Source organism: Aedes aegypti, chromosome 2 (genome assembly GCF_002204515.2).
Source record: "Aedes aegypti strain LVP_AGWG chromosome 2, AaegL5.0 Primary Assembly, whole genome shotgun sequence".
NCBI classification, from domain to species: Eukaryota; Metazoa; Arthropoda; class Insecta; order Diptera; family Culicidae; genus Aedes; species Aedes aegypti.
In genome coordinates, this window is record NC_035108.1 from 278,733,099 (window position 1) to 278,761,067 (window position 27,969).

General features: G+C 37.8%; 2 protein-coding genes across 2 annotated transcripts in view; one reads left to right on the forward strand and one right to left on the reverse strand.

Annotated features, from left to right (window-relative positions):
• LOC5574311 (protein gustavus) overlaps window positions 1–27,969 on the reverse strand; it is a 756,279-nt gene that overhangs the window by 423,630 nt on the left and 304,680 nt on the right. The gene's annotated exons all lie outside the window — the stretch shown is intronic.
• LOC110675180 (general odorant-binding protein 45-like) lies at window positions 21,346–24,539 on the forward strand. Its single transcript, XM_021839575.1, has 2 exons — window positions 21,346–22,028; window positions 24,503–24,539. The coding sequence occupies exons 1-2, from the start codon at window positions 21,346–21,348 to the stop codon at window positions 24,537–24,539; spliced, it is 720 nt and encodes a 239-aa protein (XP_021695267.1).

The window sequence follows — 27,969 nt, forward strand, 5'->3', positions numbered from 1 at the left end:
TTACTAAATAATACTCATACCAAAGGATTTTTCAGTGATTTCTAAGCAGATCCCTGAAGTAAACAGTGGCCTTCAAGGGGATCCCGGGAGCATCCGATTAGTTTTCAAGGCGTATCAATAATTACACTTGAGATTCCTACAGTCTTCACAAAACTTTCCAAAAGTTCCCAAAAAAAAACTCAGAAGATCGGAGGGCTTCTTCTTCTTGGAATAACGCCCTCTCTGGGACAAAGCCTGCTTCTTAGCTTAGAGCACTTCCACAGTTATTAACTGAGAGCTTTCGTAGCCATAGTTGCCATTTTCGCATTCGTATATCGTGTGGCAGATACAATGATACTCTATGCCCAAAGAAGTCAAGGGAATTTCCTTTATGGAAAGATCCTAAACCGACCGGGAATCGAACCCTTCAGCATGGCTTTGATTTCTAGCCGCAGACTCTAACCACTCGGCTAAGGAAGGCCCCTAGTGGATGTTTTCGAAGGTTCTTGGTGATTTCCATGGGAATTCGGAGAGTTTTTCAAGGGTTTCCAAGCTGCTACTAGAAGTTTTCTGTTTTTTCTTGAAATGTTTTTAAGTTTCCCAGGAGACCCTAAAGTCATCACAGCGATTTCAAATGTGCTTTCAGCATTTTCCAAGAGTTCTGAAAGCATTTTCAGATAATTTCAAGTGGATCCCAGTGGTTTACAATGTTTCAAAGTGACTTTCAACAGTTTCCTTGTATATCTAAAGTTCGGGGATTGTTTATCGTGTCAGTAAAGTAAAACACCTATCCCCAACGGTTAACAAGCGAGATAAATAGATTTTATCATCGCTCTCTCTTTAGGGCTCTCGTTCGCTGCTCCTATTCATCAGACTTGTTACAACTTGCGATACATTACTAATCACGGACCGCAACAGATGGGATGTTTTTCTTCGCTTTGCTTTGATTGTGCCTCAAAATCAAATGAAAGCGAATTCTGCAATACCTGATCCGAGGTGCATATTTCAAAGATGGCTTTGTAGGGGAAGCCTTAAAAGCCCTCTTTGGTAACCTTAGAAACCTCTGTGAACCCTTTGTGAGCTTTAAAAACACATTGGAAACCTTTAGTAACCTTTTGAAAGCTGCTGATAACTTTTTGGAAACCAATTGAAAAATTCTAATACCTTACGATGTCAACTTTGAGATTCGTTAGGATCCTCTGAAAACACTGAATTTGTTTGGCACTTTTAGACTTTTCTATATCTAATTTTTCATTTTCTTCTGGTAAATTTATTTAGAAAAAAACCTTGAGAAAACTACGAACTCATGCAAACGACATAATAGGCCCGGCTTTCCTTTGGAATTCCTAAAATCCATTCAATAATTTATTCAAAACCTTCTTCAACGATCTAATTGTCTTCATTAAAAGAGTTGATCAAACAGACGAACTAATTCACACAACCCAATACATTTTCAGTTCCATTTTCGAAAAAAACTGAAGTTCGTATACCGTTTTGTCTCAACTTCCGAACAGACTCATATTCCGAACACTCCGTTTTTGTATGGCGATTTGGTTGAAATGTTTCGCTGAAATATGTCATCAAACTGCAAGGAAATGGCAGTCTATTGCAATCCAATTTAAACTCTTCTTATCTGTTCTATACCTCTGGACTAGTAATGATCCTCTAGTTCGAGACCAGTAAAACTAGCTAAGATAAGTTTATTCGCGAAGTTATTCAGTTGAATGCGATTTATTCGTGCTGTTCGGAATATGCGTCAAGGTGTTCGGAATATGAGACAGAATGAACACAGTGTTCGGCATTTGAATCAATATGTTGTTCCATACTTTTGCGTAAAAACAATACTAAACAAGTTAAAATAAACAATTTTATCGGCAAACCCAACAGCTAACAGATAGACTTTACGAAGAAATTGAAATTTTCACAAATATCAGCTAATGTATGCCTATCAGATGCATTTGAAGTCACTGTTGGCCTTAAGTGTTCGCAATATGAGTCAAAACGGTACACAAAAATCAATTGAGATGTAAAATTGTGAAAAATAATGAAATCGTTCTGATGGGCTTTGATCCCACGACTCCCAATACGCTACACTGGGCGCGTTAACCAACTACGCCACAGAACGAGTAACGACTCTGTAGCGCAATTGGCCAACCTGAAATCAAAGTCCGTCACGATCCCACATTCTCCTTCACAACCCTACATCTCCTTCGGCTCTCTTAGGTTCATTTTCGAGATTTTCTTTTGCAAAGTTATTATAATTAATATGGGAATGCTTTTGCAAACCTGGAGCGTCTGTACTCCACGTTAGGAGCGGCTCACAACAGCGTTTGTTCCCCATGTCAGGGGCGGCTGATCATCGTCCGAGTGCCAGAGAAGGACTCTAAGCTAAACTGCGCACTATGGCCCTCCGAACATTTAGGGGGAATGGTCCTCCGGAAATCTAGGGGGTTGGTGTCAGGCCCTGCGAGCCAGCCGTAAAAACACATCAGCACAGGAACGTCAACGAGAGAATACGGACCGGAACAATCGGCAAAGACCACAGCGACGAAAATGGACTAGCGATTGGAAACTCGGTACGTGGAACTGCAAATCTCTCAACTTCATTGGAAGTACTCGCATACTCTCCGATGTACTGAAGACCCGCGGTTTCGACATCGTAGCGCTGCAGGAGGTGTGCTGGACAGGAGCATTGGTGCGAACGTTTAGAGGTAATCATACCATCTACCAGAGCTGCGGCAACACACGCGAGCTGGGAACAGCTTTCATAGTGATGGGTGATATGCAAAGGCGCGTAATCGGGTGGTGGCCGATCAATGAACGAATGTGCAAGTTAAGAATCAAAGGCCGATTCTTTAACTTCAGCATAATCAACGTGCATAGCCCACACTCCGGAAGCACTGATGATGACAAGGACGCATTTTACGCGCAGCTCGAACGCGAGTACGACCGCTGCCCAAGCCACGACGTCAAGATCATCATAGGAGATTTGAATGCTCAGGTTGGCCAGGAGGAGGAGTTCAGACCGACGATTGGAAAGTTCAGCGCCCACCGGCTGACGAACGAGAACGGCCTACGACTGATAGATTTTGCCGCCTCCAAGAACATGGCCATTCGTAGCACCTACTTCCAGCACAGCCTCCCGTATCGGTACACCTGGAGATCACCTCAGCAGACAGAATCGCAAATCGACCACGTTTTGATCGATGGACGGCACTTCTCCGACATAACCGACGTCAGAACCTATCGTGGCGCCAACATTGACTCCGACCACTACCTGGTGATGGTCAAACTGCGCCCAAAACTATCCGTCATCAACAATGTACGGTACCGACGCCCGCCCCGGTACAATCTCGAGCGGCTGAAACAACCGGATGTCGCCAATGCGTACGCGCAGCATCTTGAGGCAGCGTTGCCGGATGAGGGCGAGCTCGATAGGGCCCCTCTTGAGGACTGCTGGAGGACAGTCAAAGCAGCCATTAACGACGCTGCCGAAAGCGTTGTCGGATATGTGGAACGGAGCTCAAGAAACGATTGGTTCAACGAGGAGTGCCAAGAGGTTTTAGAGGAGAAGAATGCAGCGCGGGCTGCAATGATGCAGCATGGTACGCGGCAAAACGTGGAACGATACAGACTGAAGCGGAAACAGCAAACCCGCCTATTCCGGGACAAAAAGTGCCGCCTGGAAGAGGTGGAATGCCAAGAGATGGAGTTGCTGTACCGTTCTCAAGAAACGCGGAAGTTCTATCAGAAGCTCAACACATCCCGCAAAGGCTTCGTGCCGCGTGCTGAGATGTGCCGGGATAAGGATGGGAGCATCTTGACGGACGGACGCGAGGTGATCGAAAGGTGGAAGCAGCACTACGATGAACACCTGAATGGCGCAGAGAACACAGGCACAGAAGGTCAGGACAGCGAAGGTGATGGCTACGTCAGCACAGCGGATAGCGGAAATCAACCAGCTCCCACGATGGGGGAAGTTAAGGATGCCATTCAACAGCTCAAGAACAACAAAGCCGCTGGCAAGGATGGTATCGGAGCCGAACTCATCAAGATGGGCCCGGACAGGTTGGCCGCTTGTCTGCATCGGCTGATAGTCAGAATCTGGGAAACGGAACAGCTACCGGAGGAGTGGAAGCAAGGCGTTATATGCCCTATCTACAAAAAGGGCGACAAACTGGAGTGTGAAAATTATCGTGCAATCACCATCCTAAACGCCGCCTATAAAGTGCTATCCCAGATTCTCTTCCGTCGTCTATCACCTATAGCAAACCTATAGCAATAGCCTAGGAAGCAGTGTTACGATAGACGGGGATACCTTCGAGGTGGTGGACGAGTTCGTCTACCTCGGATCCTTGTTGACGGCTGACAACAATGTTAGTCGGGAAATACGAAGGCGCATCATCAGCGGAAGTCGTGCCTACTATGGGCTCCAGAAGAAACTGCGGTCAAGAAAGATTCACCCCCGCACCAAATGCACGATGTACAAAACGCTCATAAGACCGGTAGTCCTCTATGGGCATGAGGCGTGAACTATGCTCGAGGAGGACTTGCAAGCTCTTGGGGTTTTCGAACGCCGAGTGCTAAGGACGATCTTCGGCGGCGTGCAGGAGAACGGCGTGTGGCGGCGAAGGATGAACCACGAGCTCGCTCAACTCTACGGCGAACCCAGTATCGTGAAGGTAGCTAAAGCTGGAAGGATACGCTGGGCAGGGCATGTTGCAAGAATGCCGGACAACAACCCTGTAAAGATGGTGTTCGCCACGAATCCGGTCGGAACAAGAAGGCGTGGGGCGCAGCGAGCTAGGTGGATTGATCAGGTACACCAGGACCTGGAGAGCGTGGGTCACAGTCGAGGATGGAGAGAAGCGGCCATGAACCGAGGGAATTGGCGAAATATTGTTGGCGAGGCTTTATCAAGATAATTGATGTAAAGCCAAATAAGTAAGTAATGGAAATGCGACAAAGAAAAGAGAGAACAGTACGGTCCTCCGTTTTATCTTAATTTTGTATGTCTTATAATGAAGGATACATACATATGTTTTCTCTTACCTATCGCGAAGAAAAAAACAACCCGAATAATGATGGAAAATATGTTCCTTCAAACAAAATCAAAATTTCGTTTCGTTTCGAAAAATTCCGAGTATCTTTCACTTTTGTATCGAGTTTAACGAAACACTTTCATATTTTGTATCGTTCCGCCAATTCTAATGCTAGGGATTCCGTGTGTTTTGTCGTTCCATTTAGCCACGAAAAATCCATATCGCACACCCTTAACGGTCATTGTCTTGCGTAAGAGGGTAGTCATCCAAGAAACCGAATTCCATGCGTCGGGAGCATATGGCTTGGGGTAATAATCTCGTTTTCGTAGCCGATACGTGTAGGTATGACATGCACAATGATAAGTATTACTCGAATTCATTTACATTCGCAAATTAGTGGTCTGGATCAACCAGCATGTGTGTTGACACGCGTAGCAGCCAGGTTTCCAGTTGGGCAAACTTGTTTATTATTAAGGGACAGTGTTTGGCAATGAATACTCAAGAATAAGTGCAGTAGCTGTTCAAATATTTCAAATGTTTTTTTTTTTTACAACTACATTGCCACTAGAAAAGAGCTTGCTCGTCTGCTTGCTATTTTATGAACGATTCTATCGTTTACCTTTACATACCCAACCACCGACAAGGCATTTTCAAACAGCTGGCATTTCGTCAATTCCCATTCGATTTTTTTAAAACATTCTCAGCTGATTTAAATAAAAAGGGCAAGTTATTTGCCATAAATGGACAATGCTGATTTCGTAACCATGCTGGAGATATTCCGAGTTGTATCGGGGTTACGGGGGTGCCAGGGGCCTTCCTTAGCCGAGTGGTTGAAGTCTGCGGCTACAAAGCAAAGCCATGCTGAGGGTGTCTTGGTTCGATTCCCGCTCGGTCCAGGATTTTTTCGTAATGAAAATTTTCTTGAATTCCTTACACATAAAGTAAAAGTCATCTATCGTCATTTAAACATAATTTGAATTAGTGAACCGTTTTGGAACACCGTAGCCGATTCCGCCAGGGCGCCCTTGGGGACATTTTCGTTTTATGTCCAAAACATACCGTGCGACGTACCAATCTTCGTAAATTCGATAGAACATATCAATAAACGAAAGATAATTTTGGTTTCGATAAGCATGGTTACTGGCACAGGTTGCGCTAAGACCTGTTTGGTGAAATTTTCAATTGAAGTCCAAAACTCACCGTACAATATCTTAATCTTCAAGGAATCGGAAGTACATAGCAATAAATAACATATTAACTTAATATGTATATGAAAAGTTCAAAAAACATTGCATGAATAATCTTATTGCTTGAACTCTAAGCTACGTTTTTACAACAAAAAGTTTAATATTCTCGTGTAATCAAATTCCTCAATAATATTGTGAGATTTGTTCATACTACGTCTACTTTTACCCACAAATTTATTCAAGAATATATTCCCTACTTCTAAACCTTTCAAACATCTGCTTCACAATTCCTCCAAAAATACATTAATTCTGTCAAATTTTTTCATAAAGTTACCTTAAAAAAGCATTACAAATTCTTTTGTGAAAATCATAAAAAATCTTTCAGGAATATTTTCAAATTGCATCACAAATTCTCTCACTTTTTTTTCTGCAAAATACTTCAAATCGCCAGTCTATACAGGAATTATCTACGAATAGTATTTTTGGAATGCCTCTTGCCTTCGAATCTCCAGAAGAAATTTGTTAGAAAATCCCAGGCATACTTTTGCTTACGAAATAAGCATAGCGGTAATGGAATCTGTGGAAGGATCTTCCATATAACATTACTTCAGAAATAGTTTTATCAATTCTGCCAATTATCCATATTCTGGAAACGCAATTTCAAGGCGGAATTCTGAGAAATCCAGAAATCAAAAAAGATTCTGATGGAGCTTCTTGAGAAATGTAATTTATTTTATTCGTTAGAGAGGTTTCGGTTATCCTGTACTCAATCACCTCTAGAGAAAAGACTAATAATAATCACATACCTTTAGAAGTTGCGTTATCCGTCTGTTGTTTCTACCTGTTTCAACATTTTGTTGTTTCTGCTCTCCTTCACATGACGCTTTCCTGAGCAACTTCGTACAAAAAAAAACTATCCATACTCCAAGAAGCAAAGTTTTTAAGAATCTAAACAAAATTAAGGACTGTTCATTTTATAAAGTGGACACCTTGTACATGCTATATCTTTTCAAATTATCATTGAACGCGCAATCGGTTTTCTGTACATCATTTTATTAATATTGTACGCTGTTGTGATAATTAAAAAGCCACCAAAATAATTAAATTTCACACTTATAAGGCACAACGTTTAGAACGATCAATTTCAATCAATCAATGATTATTAGAAATTGGCTGAAAAATTCGACAATCTATATATTTTGTTTTAAAAAAAGGCTTATTCTTCGAGAGCATTTTCAATCAGAAGCCTGCTGAAAAATATCAAGCAATGTTAGTAGCAACAATTTTCCAGATATCATAAATCATTTTTCGCCGAGGTTTTTTAAAGAAAAATATTTTCAATTTCAATGGAGCTGATGCGAGTAGAATTATTAGATTTAAAGTACATATTGTCGGAAGAAATAACACAGTATTGATATTGAAAAACCTACGCCTTCATAGAATTGCTTACAGGCTTGGAAACAGTGACCACTATTTACCACAGTTCATCGATTCTACCAGTCAACCAAAACACAATGCAGCAGCGGCATCAATACTATCAGGCGTTGCGCGGCCAACGGTTCACACACTGCTTGAATGTTTTTGTCTCTCCACTATGATCGTTTGCGAGCAGCCATCTCGAGGTGAATGATTGAAAAAAATGTTAAATAATTCAATCGCTGATATTTCGCTTGTGTTTTCAACTAATTGAAATCTATTAGCGCTAATAGCAAGAGCACAATCATTCCGTTGCGATACATATAAACAAGTTCAATTTCAGGCTGCCTTTATCGATCAAAAATGCAAAACTTCGAAAACCTGGAAAATCGTGTCACCACTGTGCTCGAGTCATTTCGCATTCGGGTTTGAAAAAACGTTAGGAAGAAAAAGATTACAGTTTTGAGGAGCCGTGACAATTTTTTGTTTTGAACGGTCATGGTTTGCTTTGGATTTTGATGATCGTGTAGAAAAATGTGAATGTCGAGGTGGTAAATGTTTGCTACAGTACATTTCCCATCCCTGATTGCTTATTAAGTTCTCACGTCATATTTTAAGCACAATAGAAAAACAAATCACGCTATGTCTAAACCAGCAGATTATAAAGAACGAATGTACCTCGGATTTTTTCCCGCTAGATATCAGTATTTGGTCTATAATTTTATAATCAGAAGGTTTCAAAATATTCTGTCGGTGAAATTTCACCCATTTTGTATGGGCTGAAATGTGTAGGAAAACGTGCTTTTCATTCATTTTCATAGGTTGTACATGGAAAAATAGCTAAAAAGTGGCAAAAATCAAAATTTCACCGATGGAATATTTAAAAACCTTCCGATTTTGAATATAGGGAAGGTGTAACGGTATTCGCCATGTACCAGTTGTTCGCCACCCCGGATTATATACCGTTTTACGACATATGTGGCTGCCAAAATTTGCTCAGAAAATAATAGAAAAAAATCATTTTCCTCAAAAAATTTTTTTCACCTATTTTTCGCCATGGTGTTCATGATTCGCCACCCTCCACAAGAAATCAACGTAGGTGGCGAGTTCAGGAACTGAAATTAAAAACGTGGCGAATACTGGTGCAAGTGGTCCAGTATTCGTCACCCCCATTTTGAATACAAAAACAAAGTTTCTGATTGGTTTTTATTTTTTCTTTGCTGAGTATAAATTAAAAGCTTTCGTTTAATGTATTGACAGTAACCAAAGGTCTTTTGATTTATGTATAAACGATATTTTTCCTTAGGGTGGCCAAAACTGGTACACCAAATTAGTGAACTCTAGCGGAAAAAAAATCCGAGGTACATTCGATTTGCATAATCTGTTGGTTTAGACATAGCATGCAAATGCTTTTTTTTTTTTTTCAGAAGACCTCTCAATGCACAATAACAATCATCAAAACTGGGAATACTACTGTCATGAAATTGAATTTATTTTCCATAAATTATTTTCATAATATGTTATACTGAAATTACCTATCAAGATATTCAGAGAAAAACGCTTACTTTTTGCTATAGGTCGATACATATGCGTATGAGTAGTGTGTGATCCTTTGACCGTGCCGCTTGCTCCTGCGGGGGTGGGTGAAGCGGTCAAGCAGGATTAATCGTGTTTCACGCGCAGTGCAGTGAAAAAGTGCGTTGTATTTTGCGGTAAGCACAGTGCTGCGACGGAAGAAACAGCATTACATCCTGGTAAAATCATTCTTTATTATTATTTACCTACCTATTTCCATATGAAACTAAATACGTGCCAGGGTCGAACATTTAAATTTTCGATTCGGGAAGTGTAAAAATATTTCAGATATCCATTTGATATCTGGGTGTTTTTATGCGGGGCTTACTGTATATGAAAATGACCTCAGAATGTGTGTGTATTTACTGCCATTCTTGAAATGGGTCGTTGGAATTTCAGTAGAGCTATCACCTTTCATCTCCTGGGCTAAAATTGTCTGCAGATATGAAGATATCGAAGGGTATCAATAAATACATGCATACAATTTTCTTCCATAAAAGCACTGCCGGTCAGTGGGAGGTGGATTGTATACACACACACACACACACACAGGTCGATACATATGCGTATTTGATTTTAAAAGTAGGAGATTTTTTCATAAAGCGACCATAAAAAGAAAATTTACACCTAAGAATTCGGTTAAAACTCACGATTTAGTTCTTTTTTATGCAAATACAGTTTGTTTAGTAATCTAGAACAATTTTTACCACGCTTTTTACTTTACTTTTATGCTGGGAGTAAAAAAATGGTGTATCGACAAATTTGGCCATAAATGATAAATCACTAGAGTGACCTATTGGCAGAGGATGTGGAATATTATTGATTTTTCTTAAGTTCTACCTTTAGTAGAATAGTAAAGGACATCAATAAACAATTTGTTCATAAAAATGAGGATTTTTGTTATGCGAAAAATAATGCTTACCCTTGACGAACAGTTTTTTCAGGAGTTCCTGGAAAAACTATTTTGTTCTTCAACCAAAAGCATTTTGTAAGATTCTATATTTGGTTCCGGGTCATTTGGCCGAATGCCGTTTGGCCGAAATTGAAAACAATAGTTAGTATGCATTTGTAATGAATTTCAAAGCTGACCTTTAAAGAACTAATTCAGCTTACTCTTGAAAAAAGATAAATCATCATTGATTTATAAATAATAAGCTCTTTAGTATTTAGAAACAGTCATTGTTGAAAGAAGAACTTCCTAAACGTAAGCAATTTTTCACTTCTCTGGTAGCGGTAATAGCTGTCAGCATTGACAGCTAAATCGGTTCAAGACTAATTCGTTCTTCTACAGGATTGGTTTGCTTCGATCGCTCGAATGATACTGAGGATATTATTCCGTAGTTCTAGCTATCACATGTTTTGGCTTCTTCTTTCCTCAACGGAGAAACAGTGAACTTATATGATGCATGTTTTCACCGAGTTGTTCGGTTTACTGCTATAGACAAGCAATGATGTTTCACACGTTGCAATAAAAATCTAGCACAGGAATGACATCTTTCCTAAGTTAACCCTTGAGCCAAAAAAGTATGTTTTGAGTAAGACTCTTTATAAACGTATTTTAAGCCTTGATTCCAATTACAATCAGAAATACTTTTTCTCTTGAAAGAACTGCATATAATCAAAATAATAAAAAATCTATTTTATAAATTTGAAAAAGTGTAATGCAAATAATCGTTAGATCAGTATAAATACAAAAAACTGCTAATGATTTAAAGAAGGAAAAATTCTAAATCAACATATGAGCAAAATTATCGTCAATTGTAATGAAACCAGTATAACTCGAAAGAAGAGCCTATGTTCAAAAGAAGAACATATTTCTGATGAAATAATTAAAAAACACTCGAAAGCCTAACTGATAACTCACAGACAAATCAACATTCAGTCTAGAGTTTTGACGTGGTATGGGGAACTCACAACTTCGTACTGAATTAACGGATCGATTTTTATCATTTCTTTATAGATAAACATGACGTCCCATCACATAAAAAAATCATCAAATTTATTCACTGATAAGTTACTCTTATGAATCGCCAAATGACGTTCGGCCGACAACCATGAAGTTTCAGAGGTATGCTCGGTCTTTAGTAACAATGGATGTCACACTTACATTCCTTCCCTTCCCCGATGATCGCCGTTATTGACGTTACTTATTTCAAAGTCCTCGACAGTGTACATTGAGCATGGTATGCTACTCCCAAGCTACATCTGTTGATTCCCTGTACAATACGATGCGGCTTATTTTTCAAAAGTTCAGAAAACCAAAAATTTGTGTGCTCTTTGGAATTTCAATCACATTAGAAGAGAAACCTCAAAGTTTGAGCCAAAAATATAAAAAATAGAGGCAGCTCAAGCATCTTGAAGGTGAATTTTCATGTTATACAAAATGGACTTCATTGAAGTCACCATAACTTCGGTAATTTCTAACCAATTCTGAAGCTTCAAGCACCATTATCTCCTAAATTAAATTTATGAAAACTTTGTAGAACACCAAATTTGTCTAAAATCATAACTAGTTTCAATGAAAAGTAGTTAACTACAAATTTTTCCTAATTTTACTAAAAAAATATGTTTGACTATAACTTCATATATACTCGACCGATTCCAAATATTTTAACATACTTTAAAAGCTTATTAAATTGTTTTCAAACTTTTCATACATCACATTTCACTCAAAAATTGTTTTGACCATGATTTTCAACAAAAACCTGATTTTTCTACGAAAAACTCCAGTTTTTCAATTTTTTGTCAGTTTCACAATATTTTTAAAGCTGAAACTGGTGTACTCATTTGTTAAACCTTTGAAAATGACTTTGCGACAATTTTTAAATAATTTTGAAACAAAACTATTTTTGCACATGTTTAAAAATATATCCACTATTCAACTCGTAATTAAAACAAGATGCTTTATAAACTTAAATTTTATACGAAATTTATAATTTCTGGCGATCCAAAGAAATTGGATTTTTCATTTATAAATCATGTTCTTGGGTAGTTTTTGCTACAAAACTAAGTCAAAACCATTTTTTTAGAAAAATGATGAACAGTTTGGAAACAACTAAGTTTGCTACATAATCATGCAAAAAGATTTGCAATCTATTGAGTATTTATGAAATTATGGTCAAACATACATGACATTTTGAGTAAAATGAAAAAAAAATTGGAAAAATCTACTTTTAACTTAGACTAGTTTCGATTTTAGACAGATTTGATATTCTACAAAGTTTTTATAAATTTTATTTTGGAGATAATGATGCTTAAAGTTTTAAAATTGGTTAGATATTATCGAAGTTATGGTGACTTCACTGATGGCCAATTCTTATAACTTGAATATTTACCTACAAGACGCTTGCGCCACCTCTAAATTTTAATATTTTTGGCTCAAACTTTGAGGTTTTCTCTTCTAATGTGATTTGAATTCATAACAGCATACGGTTTTGAAAACGTTCAAAAAATAAGCCGCACCCTACTGTACAATTTCAATTATTCGGGTCAATCACGGAGTAGCAACTACGAATTGTACGAACATCGATGCTCATGCTCATGCTCGTGTTCATGTTCATGCTCACTTTTTTTTTTGAGGAATTCAAGAACGAATTGCAAAATCCTTTTTTAAATCTGTTCAAAAATTTCTTGAAAAAAAATACATTTTAAAGAAAATAATCTCTGGAAAATACTTTGATGAAACTGGTGATTTTTTTGGAATAATCGGAAAGAATTCGGAGGACATCCTAGGTGAAACAATAATATAATTCTTTAAAGAATACGCTGAAAAAATTTCTCAGGAAATTTATGAGTATTTTCGCGGAATAGTTTTTGAACGTGCTCCGTGAGAAACTTTATAGGAATGTTTTTTTTTAATTTTATTTCGAATTGAACATTAAAAAAATAATAAAACAACATTCCTATAAAGTTTCTCACGGAGTACGTTAATAAACTATTCCGCGGAATTGATTGATTTTTCGATAATACTTAAGAAACACTTTGAGAACTTCCTGTTTTGAACATACAGATGCACGGTGCTCCAATTACCGTTATTATCAAATAAAATATACCATTAAAACGGCAGTCAACAGTTGATTCCTGACATTGTTCTGCACCTCTGGGCCGATTTTGGAAAAAATCCTTAGTCAGAATTTTGAGTTACGCCCTTTTGAAGTTTATCCGATAGAAATCACACGAAATATGCCACTTTAACTTGTTTAAACAAAGAGATTATAATAAAATTTTGTAGTTTTCATTTTTTATATGGTTTTAGACATTAAAAAATACATTTTTCTGAAATTTTTCTCGACCGACATTTGAAAAGGGCCAATGCTATGTTTAGTTATTAATAATAAGCAAATACACGAAAAATGATATCTACCAAATTAACGCCTGGTAGTGATTTTTTTTTTGGACAGGATATGCATATACGCCCTTTTGAAATGTATGGAAAGAATATGGAATACGGTGGATTCTGCTCTTTCTATAATCAACGGTTAGCTAGGTGCATACATAATCGTTACACTTTTGCGGTTGTTCTTATTTCATTCAATTTAGCAAGTTGCATAGAAGGAATGATTCACATATAATGTAACGCAGAATTTTCCAATTTGAGACCCCCTTTCCTCCCCCACGTTACAGCTTTTGTATGGAAAATGTATGAACCGTAACAGCGAACCCCCTCGTTACGTAATATTTGAACGATTACACGTACACATTTTGTCTATACTGACATTGAAAAAAGACCAAAGTATAGGGTAGAAGTACCAATTATGGCTATAGTACCAATTATGGCAATAGTGGGAACAAAAAGAGATTTTTCTTATTGTTTCACTAGACTATAATGGCTTATATTCACAGGAATGATTAAACTATTTGTTTTTGATGGTGACTAAACCTTGAAAAGAACATTCGTGCAATAAGCTTCGAAAAATGAACATTTGAAAATTTTGCCTCACATATATGTCACCTTCTTAGCAGTTGGCTAAGGGACCTTCGTTACGAAATGTATGTTTTCATCCGGATAAACTGTTTCAACCGATGAATGTATGTTACCTAGTGAGAACAAATGAATAAATTTAGCTGGTATGCAATCAATTCTACTGTTTTAAGTTGGAAATCGTGTTATTTCCACTATGTCGATAACTGGTACAAAGAGTGTATGAGAGCCCAATTATGGCAATACTCTGGAGGCGGTTTGTTTACATTTTTTGATCAGTAAAATAAAAGAAGTAAAGCTATTTTACGGGTGACTTCCACGACGGGACGGTTCGGTAAAGCATTATCTTCATGTTTTGTACTCAATTACTAAGATTTTTCAATCACACGTTCGAAAACGTTCGCGAGCGGAAGATGCTAATTTCATGATAGAGAGGGGTTTTCAGCGACACTCGATTTTTGAATTTTTCCTCTTTTTTCGTTAAAAATTGGCACTGGAAAGGTAATGTGAGATATTTGCATTTACACTACACTACATGTAGATATCATAATTTGCATTTACACTACATTTTGACTTCTTTTTCGAAAATTAATTTTCTCCCATGAACCCATTGCAAAAAAATGATTTAACATCTATTTAACCCAAAAATTTTGGAAAATTTTATGAGCGATATCTTCATTACATATAAGCGTTGCATTATCATTCGCTCTTTATGGCGTTTGAGTTCATTTCGTGCAAATATTCGATAGTCCATAATTGGTACACTTTTATGTCGAATGCTAGGAACGCTATTGCCATAATTGGTACAAAGACATCGCTTTTTAAAATCCATTTTTAGAAGCTTAAAGTCAATTTAGTACTAAAACTGTTTAAATCAACAGATTCGCAAGGCTTTAAACTAGTAATTGACACCAACAAGTCATGCTTGCGTTTTAGAAACGCGGTTACAACTTGATTTTTATTACTACTGTTGACATATTGCATCCATAATTGGTACACCTACCCTAATTGAAATATACACATTTCAATATTGCTGAACAATGACTGTATCAATGTTGACCGAAACACTCTTATCTGTATCTATATTATACATCTGGTTCTATTCCATTTTATTTAATTATTTTCTATTCTAATCTGTTCTATTCTATTCAATTTTACTATACTTAAATTTATTCTACTCTGATACACCCTATTTGTTTTTATATATATTTTTACAAATGGACACTGTATTAATCAAAAACTGCGCGCAAAAGATTTGAACGGTACACCTTCGATATTTTTACGGCTTTTTAGCGCTCCAAGCTCTGTAAAAAATTGCTATGCACAGATTCTGACTCCTTGCTTCTCATGAACATTTGAATTATTATTTCACAGTAAGTCTAAATAAGGGTTTCAACTTTTGTTTGATAGTTTTTATGTATTTAAAGGAACTGAAGCATTTTGTATTAAATGCTTTTCATTTGAGCTGGATCCTTGTTTTAAAGGTAATTTGAACAAGTTTGTCGAGAGCTGGGAAGAGCAGAGTCTGACAAAATCTTCGAAATATCATATCACCAAGTTTCATGTAAAAGACTTCTGCAATGCGACTGGTCGAGGACTAGGCTGACATAATGAGCTGGCGTCGGAGTCTGTGCATAGCGCTGTTTCACAGACCTGTCAGCGCTATAAAGTCGAACAAACATCGAAAGTGTACCGTTCAATTCTTTTGCATGCAGTTGTTGATTACAACATTGGCATTTGTAAAAATATGTATAAGAACAAGTAGGGTGGATCAAAATAGAATAAATTTAAGTAGAATTGAATAGAATAGAACAGATTAGAATAGAAAAGAATTAAATAGAATTTAATAGAATATAGAATTAAGTAGATACAGATATGTTATGTTCCAATGTTGCGATCAACTTTGATGTTCAGCTATATTGATGTGTATATATTTCAATTATACTTTGGCCCTTTTATAATGTCAATCTAGACAATATGTGTACGTGTAAATTTTATGCAACTTGCTAAATTTAATGAAATAAGAACAACCGCAAAGGTGTGATGATTATGTATGTAACTAACCGTTGATTATAGATGAAACGGAATTCACCATGCAATATTCTTTTCATACACTTCAAAAGGGCGTATCTGCATATCCTGTCTAAGAATTATTCATTCATATTTGAATGCTTTGGACAATTTCCTAAAATCACTATCTGGCGTTAGATTGTTAGATATAATTGTTCGTGTATTGGTTGATAAGTAATAGCTAAGCAAAGCATTGGCCCTTTTCAAATGTCGGTCTAAATTGTTTAAGAAAAATTTGTTTTTCAAAAAAAAAAAAAGATAAAAAATCAAAACTACATTTTTCTGTATAATCTCTTTGTTAAAACAAGTAAAAATGGCATATTTTGTGTGATTTCTATCATATAAACTTCAAAAGGGCATAACTCAAAATTCTGACTAAGGATTTTTTTCAAAATCGGCCCAGAGGTGCAGAACAACGTCAGGAATCAACTGCTGACTGCCGTTTGAATGGTATATTTTATTTGATAATAACGGTAATTGGAGCACCGTGAGATAGAAATGTGCAGAACTTCTTTGAGAAACTACTAAGAACATTTACCCAATTGAATCTTGTTGAATTTTAGGAGAAATCCATGGAGTAATCTGGAACTATATTTTGATATTTTTTGCTATCCTTGAAGTATTTCAGGGAGATTTCCTGAATATTTGTAGAAGTAATTTGAGGATAAACTGTAGGAAAAATATCAAAAGCAACTGTTGGTGAAAAACTGTTGGTGAACTCTATAAAGAACTTTTGGAAAGAATCCTTGCTTGGCGATCTTGAAAAAGTTTTTGGTGATTATTAAATTTTCAATGAACAATAGGATGATAGTTCAAACTATCTGTACAATTTATGTGTAATAAGTACGTAGAGGACCTTCATTGAAAAATATTCAAAATTCGAAAATGTACAAGAGATTATTTTAAGCTATTTGATACAGATTCTTCGAGAAATTATCTGTTAGCATTAGAAAGTCTAAAAAAATTTCAGGAAAAAATATTCTGAAAAATTACTACTAATCCCGGGATTATTTTTATTTGAGAATTCCAGGAGGACTTCAGTAAAAACTGGAAGAGGAGTTCTTAGAGAATACATAGAAAAAATACGGAAATAAATCAAAAAGAAATGCGTATTTTTTTTCACTGGTTTGGACAACGAATTAACATTTTCTCAAGTGTGAAATTTGCAAGTATTACTGATGTGCAGCGAAATGAAACAAAATTACAAACAAAAAATATTAATTCAAATCTATGCAAACTACGAAATTTGTGAAAATCGGTATTATTGCGACCTACATTACTTCAGTAAACCAAGAATTTACTAGACCACTTGTAAAGTTTGGTTGAAAAGTCGTATATGTTTTTTTTTCAGTGTAGTCCCCACATTTACCTGAACTAAAGTACGAATTTTTATTTAGTTTTATTTTCCAAAGATAGCTTTTTTAGTAAACTTTCGAACAGTGTACAAAGATATGCGTGAAATATTACGATTCTGCAGTATATTCCATCCAATGTATACCTTGTATTTGTACTGAATTATTTGGTTTTCTTAAAAACTCTAACTTTGGCATACTGTATAAAAGAAACTACAAAGGACCTTGCTCTAGTATTCCAGAAATATCTTAATACAAGTGTTAATTATGTATTGATGTACCAGAAGAACCTATCAGAACAAGTTATTATTTCGATTATTGAAAACCTGATCGCCCATAGTGCACCTGTTCATCGATTTTATAGCATCGACCGCAAAGAGCTATGAAGAATTATGGAAGAGTACATTTTCCCGGGAAACTCACTAGGCAAATAAGATCAACGATGAACAACGATGAACGGTTTGCAGTATAACGTGAAGATTTCGGGCAAACAGGGCAGGGTGATGGACTTTCGAGATGAACTCCGACTTTCGGGCGAACTTCGAAAGGGTGATGGACTTTCGTGCCTGCTGATCAACATCGCACTAGAAGGTACCATGCGGTGAGCCGGGTTTAACAACCGAGGTACGATTTTCACGAGATCCAGCCAATTTGTTTGCTTCATGGATGATATGGATAATGTCGACAAAACATTTGGAACGGTGGCTGATCTGTACACCCGTCTGAAACTTGAAGCGACAAAAATTGGTTTGGTGGTGAATGCGTCTAAAACAAAGTCCATGCTGACAGGCGAAATCAAACGCGAGCGAACCCGCCTAGGAAGCAGTGTCAGTATAAGCGGGGATACTCTCAAGATGGTTTATGAGTTTGTCTACCTCAGATCATTGACTACTGCTGCCAAAAATGATGGTCATGAAATACGAAGACAGATCATCAGTGAAGGTCGAATGCTATGGGCTCCCGAAGAAGCTGCGATCGAGTAAGATTCAACTCCACGGCTAACCCAGTGTCCAGAAGCTGGTCCAAGCCGGAAGGGTGCGATGGCAAGGGCATGTTGTAAAAATGCCGGACAACAACCCTACAAATATGGTGTTCATGTCGAATCCTGTTGGTATAAGATGGCGAGGAGCACAACAAGCGAGGTGGCCTGATAAGGTGGAACAGGTTCTGAAGTTGAAGTTGAAGAGACCAAGTAATTGGGCGTAACATCGTTAAGGTGAAAATGAATCGAAGCCACAGATGTTCTGTGTTAGTTCTACTTTGATAAAACAAAATTAATCTTTTAACATTTTGTTATTTATTTACTTGGTGTGGCATCAAATAATTTGATATAACATCGTTAAGGTGAAGATTAATCGAAGCCAACTCAAATTTTCAAGAGCACGAATCTGGAGAACTAGACATCCGTTTGAACTGAAAACTTAATCGATTGGTCACTAGCTGGTCACTACTAAAAAAGGAATCAGTTCAACAACGGTTCTCATTGTTTGTTTTGCTGCGCTCGTCGATTAACAACCGTTCTTTGTAGGAATTTGTCTGTCTAAAAACAAAGAAAAATTACAATAATGCGACTGCTCTTACGCGTTGTCTGGATTCTTCTAGTAATGCGTCATTGAGTTGCGGTAAATATGCAATCCATACCTGGCCACTAGGAATTTCACACGTTCCACTTCATTTCACAGTAGGATACTCGTCTTAAATGCGTACGTTGCATTGCACTATGGTCCAGGAATCAGTTTTACGCGGAAAGATGCATTTTGAGCTTTAGAATGAAACATTAGACAAAAACGGTCTTCTACAAAGTTGTTTGTATTAGTTGAGCCCTTTGTTTGGTTTTATTGAAAATTAGGGTGGACCACATTTTCATAGAAATTGTGTAACTAACTTTCTTATTTGTAGAAATTATATTATACATGCTTCGGCAAAGTTGTAGACCATTCAATTTCAAGCAACTTTGCCAAAAAAAGTTTTTTTGTATCTCTTAAATTGACCGATATAGAGCTTTTTTCATACGGTGACATAGGGTGGTCCGAACAAAACTGGTTTTCTGGCTCTAGAGTTTTCAATTCAAATTTCTCATCAAAGTAGTCTAAGAAACACTTTTAGAACTTTGAAAAATGCGTAATTTGGTGAGTGAAGAAACTCGCTATCTCTTTCCGTTTAGGAGTTGTTGTTGTTTTTCTCTCAAAAACATGCCTACTTTGATTGTGAATATCTCTGATTGGGGCAAACATAAAAAATATCTTTTGACGGCATTCAAAAGACAAAATAAAATTGTATATTATATCAAAAAATTACAGATGTGTTATTTTTGTAACTCTAATAAAACGTCTTGAAAGTCAAATATTTTTTATCACAAAAACATTAATAACTTTTGAACTAAAATAGATATCATCAATATTTTTACATGAAAATTTGCGTTTTGTTAAGTTCTAAAAGTCGTTCATAGACGACTTTGATGAGAAAATAATATTAAAAAAACTAGAGTTGATAAACTTATTTTTGTTGGACCACCCTGCGATGATTAGGAAAAAATGCTCTAGATTGGTCAAATTTTGAGCTACAGAAAAACTTTTTTTGGTAAAGTTGATCAAAATTTCAAGTTCTACCACTTTGCCTAAGAGCATATATCAGTATTTTTGCAAATGAAAAAGTTGATTATATGATATGTGTGATATTGTGGACCACCCTAGTTTAAATGACACAGTATGTTAGCTTACATTTTTAGAAACAATTCTGTAGAAGATCATTTTTGTCTAAAATTTCATTTTCATGCTCAAAATGCAAAATAATAAAGAAATACATACTATGAAAATCTTCAAAATAGTTTTAGAGCCCTATCTTTCTTATTTCGGATTTCTCGTCAAAGCGGTCTAAGAACGACTTCAAGAACTGAACAAAACGCAAATTTTCATGCAAAAATATTGATGATATCTATTTTTGTTCAAAAGTTATTAAAGTTTTTCTGTTTAAAATCCTTTGTTTTTCAAGGCATTTTATTAGAATTACAAAAATAACACATCTGTAATTTTTTGATATAATATACAATTTTATTTTGTCTTTTGAATGCCGTCAAAAGATATTTTTTATGTTTGCCCCAATTAGAGATATTCACAATCAAAGTAGGCATGTTTTTGAGAGAAAAGCAACAATAACTCCCAAACGGAAGGAGATAGCGAGTTTCTTCACTCACCAAATTACGCATTTTTCAAAGCTCTAAAAGTGTTTCTTGGACTACTTTGATGAGAAATTTGAATTGAAAACTCTAGAGCCAGAAAACAAGTTTTGTTCGGACCACCCTATGTCACCGTATAAAAAAAGCGCTAAATCGGTCAATTTAAGAGATACAAAAAAACTTTTTTTGGCAAATTTGCTTGAAATTGAATGGTCTACAACTTTGCTTAAGCATGTATAATATAATTTCTATAAATAAGAAAGTTAGTTACACAATTTCTATGAAAATGTGGTCCACCCTAATTTTCAATAACACCAAACAAAGGGCTTAACTAATACAAACAACTTTGTAGAAGACCGTTTTTGTCTAATGTTTCATTCTAAAGCTCAAAATGCATCTTTCCGCGTAAAACTGATTCCTGGACCACTGTGCATTGTATATTGCAGACCATTTCGTCAACGGACGAGCAGCCGGAGCCTTTACAACATAACATGAAACCACTTTATCGACGCAACGTGCCTTCTAGATTGGACACGTTCCACTTTTTAGTTGTAACATTAACCATAAATTGAATAAATAGCTTCACCAGGTGCGTAAACAGGCTTAGTTTTCCTAACGCGGATTAAGGATGAACTATCAGTACTTGACGACAGGTTTACTGTGGGCACTCAGTTTAGTGTTCCCCGGCGAGTCAACCAGAGGAAATATCGTCGAGAAAAGTTTACAGCGGGCCACATTCGAGTGCAATCAGTATCTCAACGCAAGACCGCAGTGTCAAGCTCGGTGTGAAGCTCTGGTGCTTCGGTCCTGGAACGACAGCTCCGGTTTGCAGTACATCTCGTTCAGCCGCCACTTCCGCCCGGATCGCAACGATGTGACTTATCTGAATCGCACCCTGCAATGTCTCGACGATAGGATGGCCAAAGTTCCATGTCAAGCTGTTTGCGCCAAGGCTTCGATCTACAAGCAGTGCTACTTGGAACAGTGGGGAAACCTCGTTCGAACTCCACAGCTTGTTCCCATGCCGAAGCTGATACTCACCAACACAATTCTTCAGTGTGCCCAGATGCTACAGGTGAACCCACAAGAGATGGACTACTTCGCACGCAACAAGTTCGATGTTTCGGACCGTTCCCGGTGTCTGTTGCGCTGTATTACTGTACGGCAGGGTTTATTTAGTGCAGCTGGTGAACCAAATCTCGAACGTCTGTACGTCCAGTGTGGAGGATATAAGGTGGACGAGGCATCGTTTAAGCACAACGCTAGAGCATGCGTAGACAGAATCCGAATCCAGGGCTACGACAGCTGCATGTTCGTCACTCGAATTATCAATGACTGCTTCACAATGGAAACAGGACCAATTGCTGCAACTATTATTAATACCTTATTGGCGAGCGGTGTAGCTTTGCTTTCAACTGTAGCAGGGGTATATGGCGCAGCACTTGAAATTCTTGCATTACCTGTACATCTTGTGGCACCGTATTTAGAAAGTTTGGGTATTGACAGTGATTCTATAACGAATATTGTTGACGCCATAATAGCAGCGTCAGGTACTTTTGTGGACGTACTAGACCAGTGATTCCCAAAGTGGGTGAATTCACCCCCCCCCCCCCCCCGGATCAATTTTCAGGCTCAAAGGGGCGAAAATTTGTAAAACAGAATTTGGGGAGCGAAAAATCCAGAAAGGGGACGAAAAAAATAACACGGGAGCTTGTGAAAATAATTACTCATAACCTTTGGAAGACACTCATTTGAAGGTTAATCAATTCCAATCTTAACTAATTCCAAAATTTACGATAAAACCGCTCGATGCCGAAGACGAAAAACAAAAAGATTTAAAGCAATATAAAAGATGCGTCGGATTTTAACCTTCTGAACGTCAGAAAAATCTGAGTTTTTCTTAGTGTTAGAAAAAAATGCCTTCTTGATATATTGCATTGAAAAATGAATTGAAAAAATAACTTTCCATATTTTTCTTTCATTTTGGGTTTTGGAATTGGATTAAAAACATAATCCAGGAATGTTAATAGGTTATTATTCACAATATCTGAAAATTATTGCAGTAATTTTAGAAATAGCTTAGAAATCAGTATGAAATCATAATTAGAGAATCATATTAGGGCTCATTCAAAAATATGCATCAGATACTTTTGGGGGCGTACTGAGTGACCATGAGCCGTGAGTGTTGGATTAAACAGTGTTTGCGATATGAGTGATGATATTTAATTATGAGAAAATAAAGCAAAGCAATAAAAATTAACTGAAATCGTGTGTTTTATATGACCGTAAAACGTAGTAACTATGATGGTTTCAGGGTGTCCATTCGAAATCAGTTTTCCAATTCCCAGATGCTTTCCGGGAAAATTAAATTAAAATTTAAAAAAAACAAGGACACCGTATTCACCTAAATGGTTGCACAAACTGGAAACTTAACACTAGACAACGAACAAGCATGGTCGAAAGGCACCGCCGAGAAACATTCCCAACGAAAAATGTCAATGGCTGAAGCGGGCACCGAACCCACACTACATGGCACATCTTATAAAACTTGTATTCTAGTAAGTATGACACGTCTAGGAAACGCCTTTTCGAGTACTTTAATGAAAACAATATTTAGAAGACATCTCTTTTGGAAGTTGTTGTCAGTGCTGGTAGGGAATTTGCCTAATTTGTTAAAAAGTTTTTACCATTCAACAGTTGATGGTTGAGATGTAATAAGGCAATCCATGAAACGGCCGCGATCAGCTGGTTTTTTGTTTATCATGATCTGTTGACGGGCCTTCCTTAGCCAAGTGGTTAGAATCTGCGGCTACAAACCAAAGCCATGCTGTAGGTGTCTGGGTTCGATTCCCGGTTGGTCCAGGATCTTTTCGCAATGGTAATTTCTTTGACTTCCCTGGGCGTAAAGCATCATCGTACCTTCCACACGTTATACGAATGCGAAGATGGCAACTTTGGCATATAAAGCTCCCAGGTAATAACTGTGGAAGTGCTCATAAGAACACTAAACTGAGAAGCAAGCTCTGTTCCAGTGAGGATGTAATGCCAAGAAGAAGAAGAAGATCTGTTGACGTTTCGTGATCGGAGTGACCATTCGATTACAAAGGAAAATGTAAAGCTTCGATAACACTTGCATGTTTTGTTTACCGTCAAACGGGGTAACTTGCAACAGGAGTGAAACTTGCAACACTTCGACATGTAACCGAATTATCGTTTTGTTCAGCATTGAGTTTAATTTTTAAAATTTATTCCGCCACTTATTGACCTCAGGTATACAACAGAAGATTTTGGCAAGGGTTTGGGTATTGTTTTTTTTTGCTTGGTTTGCTGGAGGTAAAAATCATATTAAACATTGAATTGCTTGAAATTTTATGCTGAAAAACGTTCCTCGTACCACAAAACCGGTTTAAATTTGTAATTCGAGGCATTTGCTAACAGCTACAGTACTAAGTAGTGTACTAATTGACAATATAAAAGTTTTGATAATTTGATGCTTAAACACTATAAAAATTCAAAAACCTTTCTGACTACCCTTATGGGGTAACTTGCAACAGCTATTTTGATCTCAATTGTTTGATATTTTTTGCCTTTTATCATCGAAAACACATAAAAAGGCAAAATTAAACATAAATTTGTTCAGTAACTTAAAAATTTTTGTACCGCAATTAATTCAATACACGTTTGGTACTAAATATTGAAAAATTTACATGAATCGCATTATTATAAGATTTAGTTTTTTTTTATTCATTAAAATAATGAAAATCTGTGCAAAAACTAACTTGCAGATCTGCCATTGGGGACTTTCTGCATGAAGTATGCTAAAAGTTGTTTTAGAACACCAATAGAGACCATTTTAAAGTATACATATAAATACGTGATACGTCGCTTTGATTTGAATTTGTATAAACAATAAGTTATGTGAAGCATATCCTAAATTACAATTGTTTTTGTTGAAAAGTTGCATCAAATCGTTTTAATGGTCTTCCAATTATTGTCAAGACTTATAATATGCTAGAATATCCCCGTGTGGACACCCTATGCAATACTAATGAAGTTTTCAATCAAATTGGTTTAATACTCATAATTCAATCAATAATAATTAGTTTTGTAAGAGTACAGTAGCCGTTTCTAATTATCGTCATACTTTTATTGCAGAAAATTATTATATGATCATAATAACACGATATAGGTTAAGTTTTCAATAGTGTACTTCAGGTAGCACTGTGTGTTGCATGTTACCCCACATCAGGGGTAGCATGAAAAATGTATATTTTTCGTCTCTCCTGCTCCCAGAAAACCAAATACTGATAAAATTTATACCGCGTGGTATTATTCACGTGGCGATTAGGATACTAGATGGTTTTTGGCTCATCGGAATCCTCAAATTTTTCATCCATATAGCTTTGAAGTTGAAAATTGTTGCAAGTTACCCCGTTTGACAGTACCGTTAAGTTTCGGTTACTTGCACACTTTTGGCTGTCAGTCCTATCGCAGAAAGTCTTCATGGATCAATGTGATAAATTTATTCAGGTGGCGCAGATCATTAATGCGTGCCACTAGTCCTCTTTTTTATTCTCCCGCTGTTCTTATGCAGCGCAAATAGTGACGTCACTGTTTGCGCTGCATAAGAACAGCGGGAGAATGAAAGAGAGAACTAGTGGCACGCATCAATGATCTGCGCCACCTTAGTAAAATCCATCACACTGCTCTCATGGATAGCCTTATACCATTTGAAAGAAGAATTATACTCACTTGCTTTATATATGTGAAAACCAGTTGCTTACCTGTAAATGAAAAAAATATCAGGAAATGAATTTCAGAGAACAAAGTAGACGTCAGACGATTTCATTGTACTGTTCAATGTTTATTAGAATTCATGAACAGGCACAGTTGCCCAAATTAGTATGTTTTTTATTTCATTTGTTTAGCTGATTCGTCAAACACTCATGGAGCGCAATGAAGCGAAGTTGAGCGTTGTGCAACGAAACGCAAAATCAAAACAAAATTGCCAATGAGATGATCAGAAACAAGTTTTTTCGTTTAGTGCGCATCGTACCTTCGTGCTGTGCGTACACGAATTCTCTCTGCTCTTGGAAATTTTCTAAAAACTACCTAAAGCAATAAAACAGTACTTTTCAGTGCTACAAAAACAGTAATCACAGACAAACAGACATAACAGCTACAATAATTTTCAATTCAAAGCATAGTCTCGCGAACGTTAACGCCCAATGCTAAAAACACTGTGTTTGGCCAACCACGAACTAGGTGGCGGTAGTAGACAAACGTCAAGCTCGAACAAAAGCTATATGAGCACCACGAGTGACCCGTCGGCCAACTACCAAGTAACAGAATTGGGCGCTATTCTGATGAACGATGAAAATAATTCGAGTGTTACGTCTGTTTGTCTGTGCAGTAATTTTCAGTACTAAAATTAAAACGGTACTTATCAGTGCTAGTCCCTTTACGCATGCTAGGTGCTAGGGACTAGCGATTGGAAGCTCGGTACGTGGAACTGTAAATCTCTCAACTTCATCGGAAGCACACGCATACTCGCCGACGTGCTGAAGGACCGCGGATTCGGCATCGTAGCGTTGCAGGAAGTGGGTTGGAAGGGATCAATGGTGCGAACGTTTAAAGGTAACTATACCATCTACCAGAGCTGCGGCAACACACGTGAACTGGGAACAGCTTTTAAAGTGATGGCTGATATGCAGAGGCGCGTGATCGGGTGGTGGCCGATCAATGAGAGAATGTGCAAGTTGAGGCTCAAAGGCCGGTTCTTCAACTTCAGCATAATACACGTGCACAGCCCTCACTCCGGGAGCACTGATGATGATAAAGACGCTTTTTACGCGCAGTTCGAACGCGAGTAAGACAGCTCAAGCCACGACGTCAAAATCATCATAGGAGATCTAAACGCTCAGGTTGGCCAGGAGGAGGAATTCAGACCGACTATTGGAAATTTTAGCGCCCACTGGCTGACGAACGAAAACGGCCTACGACTAATTGATTTTGCCGCCCACTTCCAGCACAGCCTTCCTTACCGATACACCTAGAGATCACCACAGCAGACAGAATCGCAAATCGACCACGTTCTGATTAATGGTCGGCACTTCTCCGACATTATCGACGTCAGGACCTATCGTGGCGCTAACATGAACTCTGACCACTATCTGGTGATGGTCAAACTGTGCCCAAAACTCTCCGTCGTTAATAACGTACGGTTCCGACGGCCCCCCGGTACGACCTAGAGCGGCTCAAGCAACCTGATGTCGCCATAGCTTACGCCCAGCATCTCGAACAAACGTTGCCGGAAGAGGATTCGCTCGTCGAAACCCCTCTCGAGGACTGCTGGAGTACAATAAGAGCAACCATCAACGTCACAGGCGAGAACATTGTTGGGTACGTTGAACGAAGTCGACGGAACGATTGGTTCGACGAGGAATGTAGAAAGATTCTGGATGAGAAGAACACAGCGCAGGCAGTAATGCTACAGCAAGGTACTCGACAGAACGTGGAACGTTCGCGCTGCCTGGAGGAGACGGAATGCGAATAAATGGAGCTGTTGCACCGCACCCAATAAACGCGAAAGTTCTATAAAAAACTCAACGCATCCCGCAGAGGCTTTGTGCCGCGAGCCAAGATGTGCAGGGATTAAGATGGGAACATTTTGTCGGACAGACGCGAGGTGATCGAAAGGTGGAAACACATTTGAATGACTCTGAGTGCAAAGGCACGGAGGCTCAAGGTAGTGGAAGAGATAATTATATCGGAATGTTGGACAATAGCAACCAACCTGAGCAACCAACCTTTGAGAGAAGTTAAGGATTCCGTTCAACAGCTCAAGAATTACAAGGCAGCTGGGAAGGATGGTGTCGGAGCGGAACTCATTAGGATAGGCCCGGAGAAGCCGGAGGAAGCTGGAAGACAGAAAAGCTACCGGAGGAGTGGAAGCAAGGGGTTTTATGCCGTATCTACAAAAAGGGCTAGAATGTGAGAACTTTCGAACGATCACTATTCTCAATGCCGCCTACAAAATATTATCCCAGATCATCTTCCGTCGTCTATCACCAATAGCAAATGAGTTCGTGGGAAGTTGTCAAGCCAGTTTCGTGAATGGTCGCTCAACGACGGACCAGACATTTACAGTACGGCAAATCCTCCAAAAATGCCGGGAATATCAGGTCCCAACGCATTACTTGTTCATTGATATTAAAGCGGCATACGACAGTATCGACACATTGAGCTATGG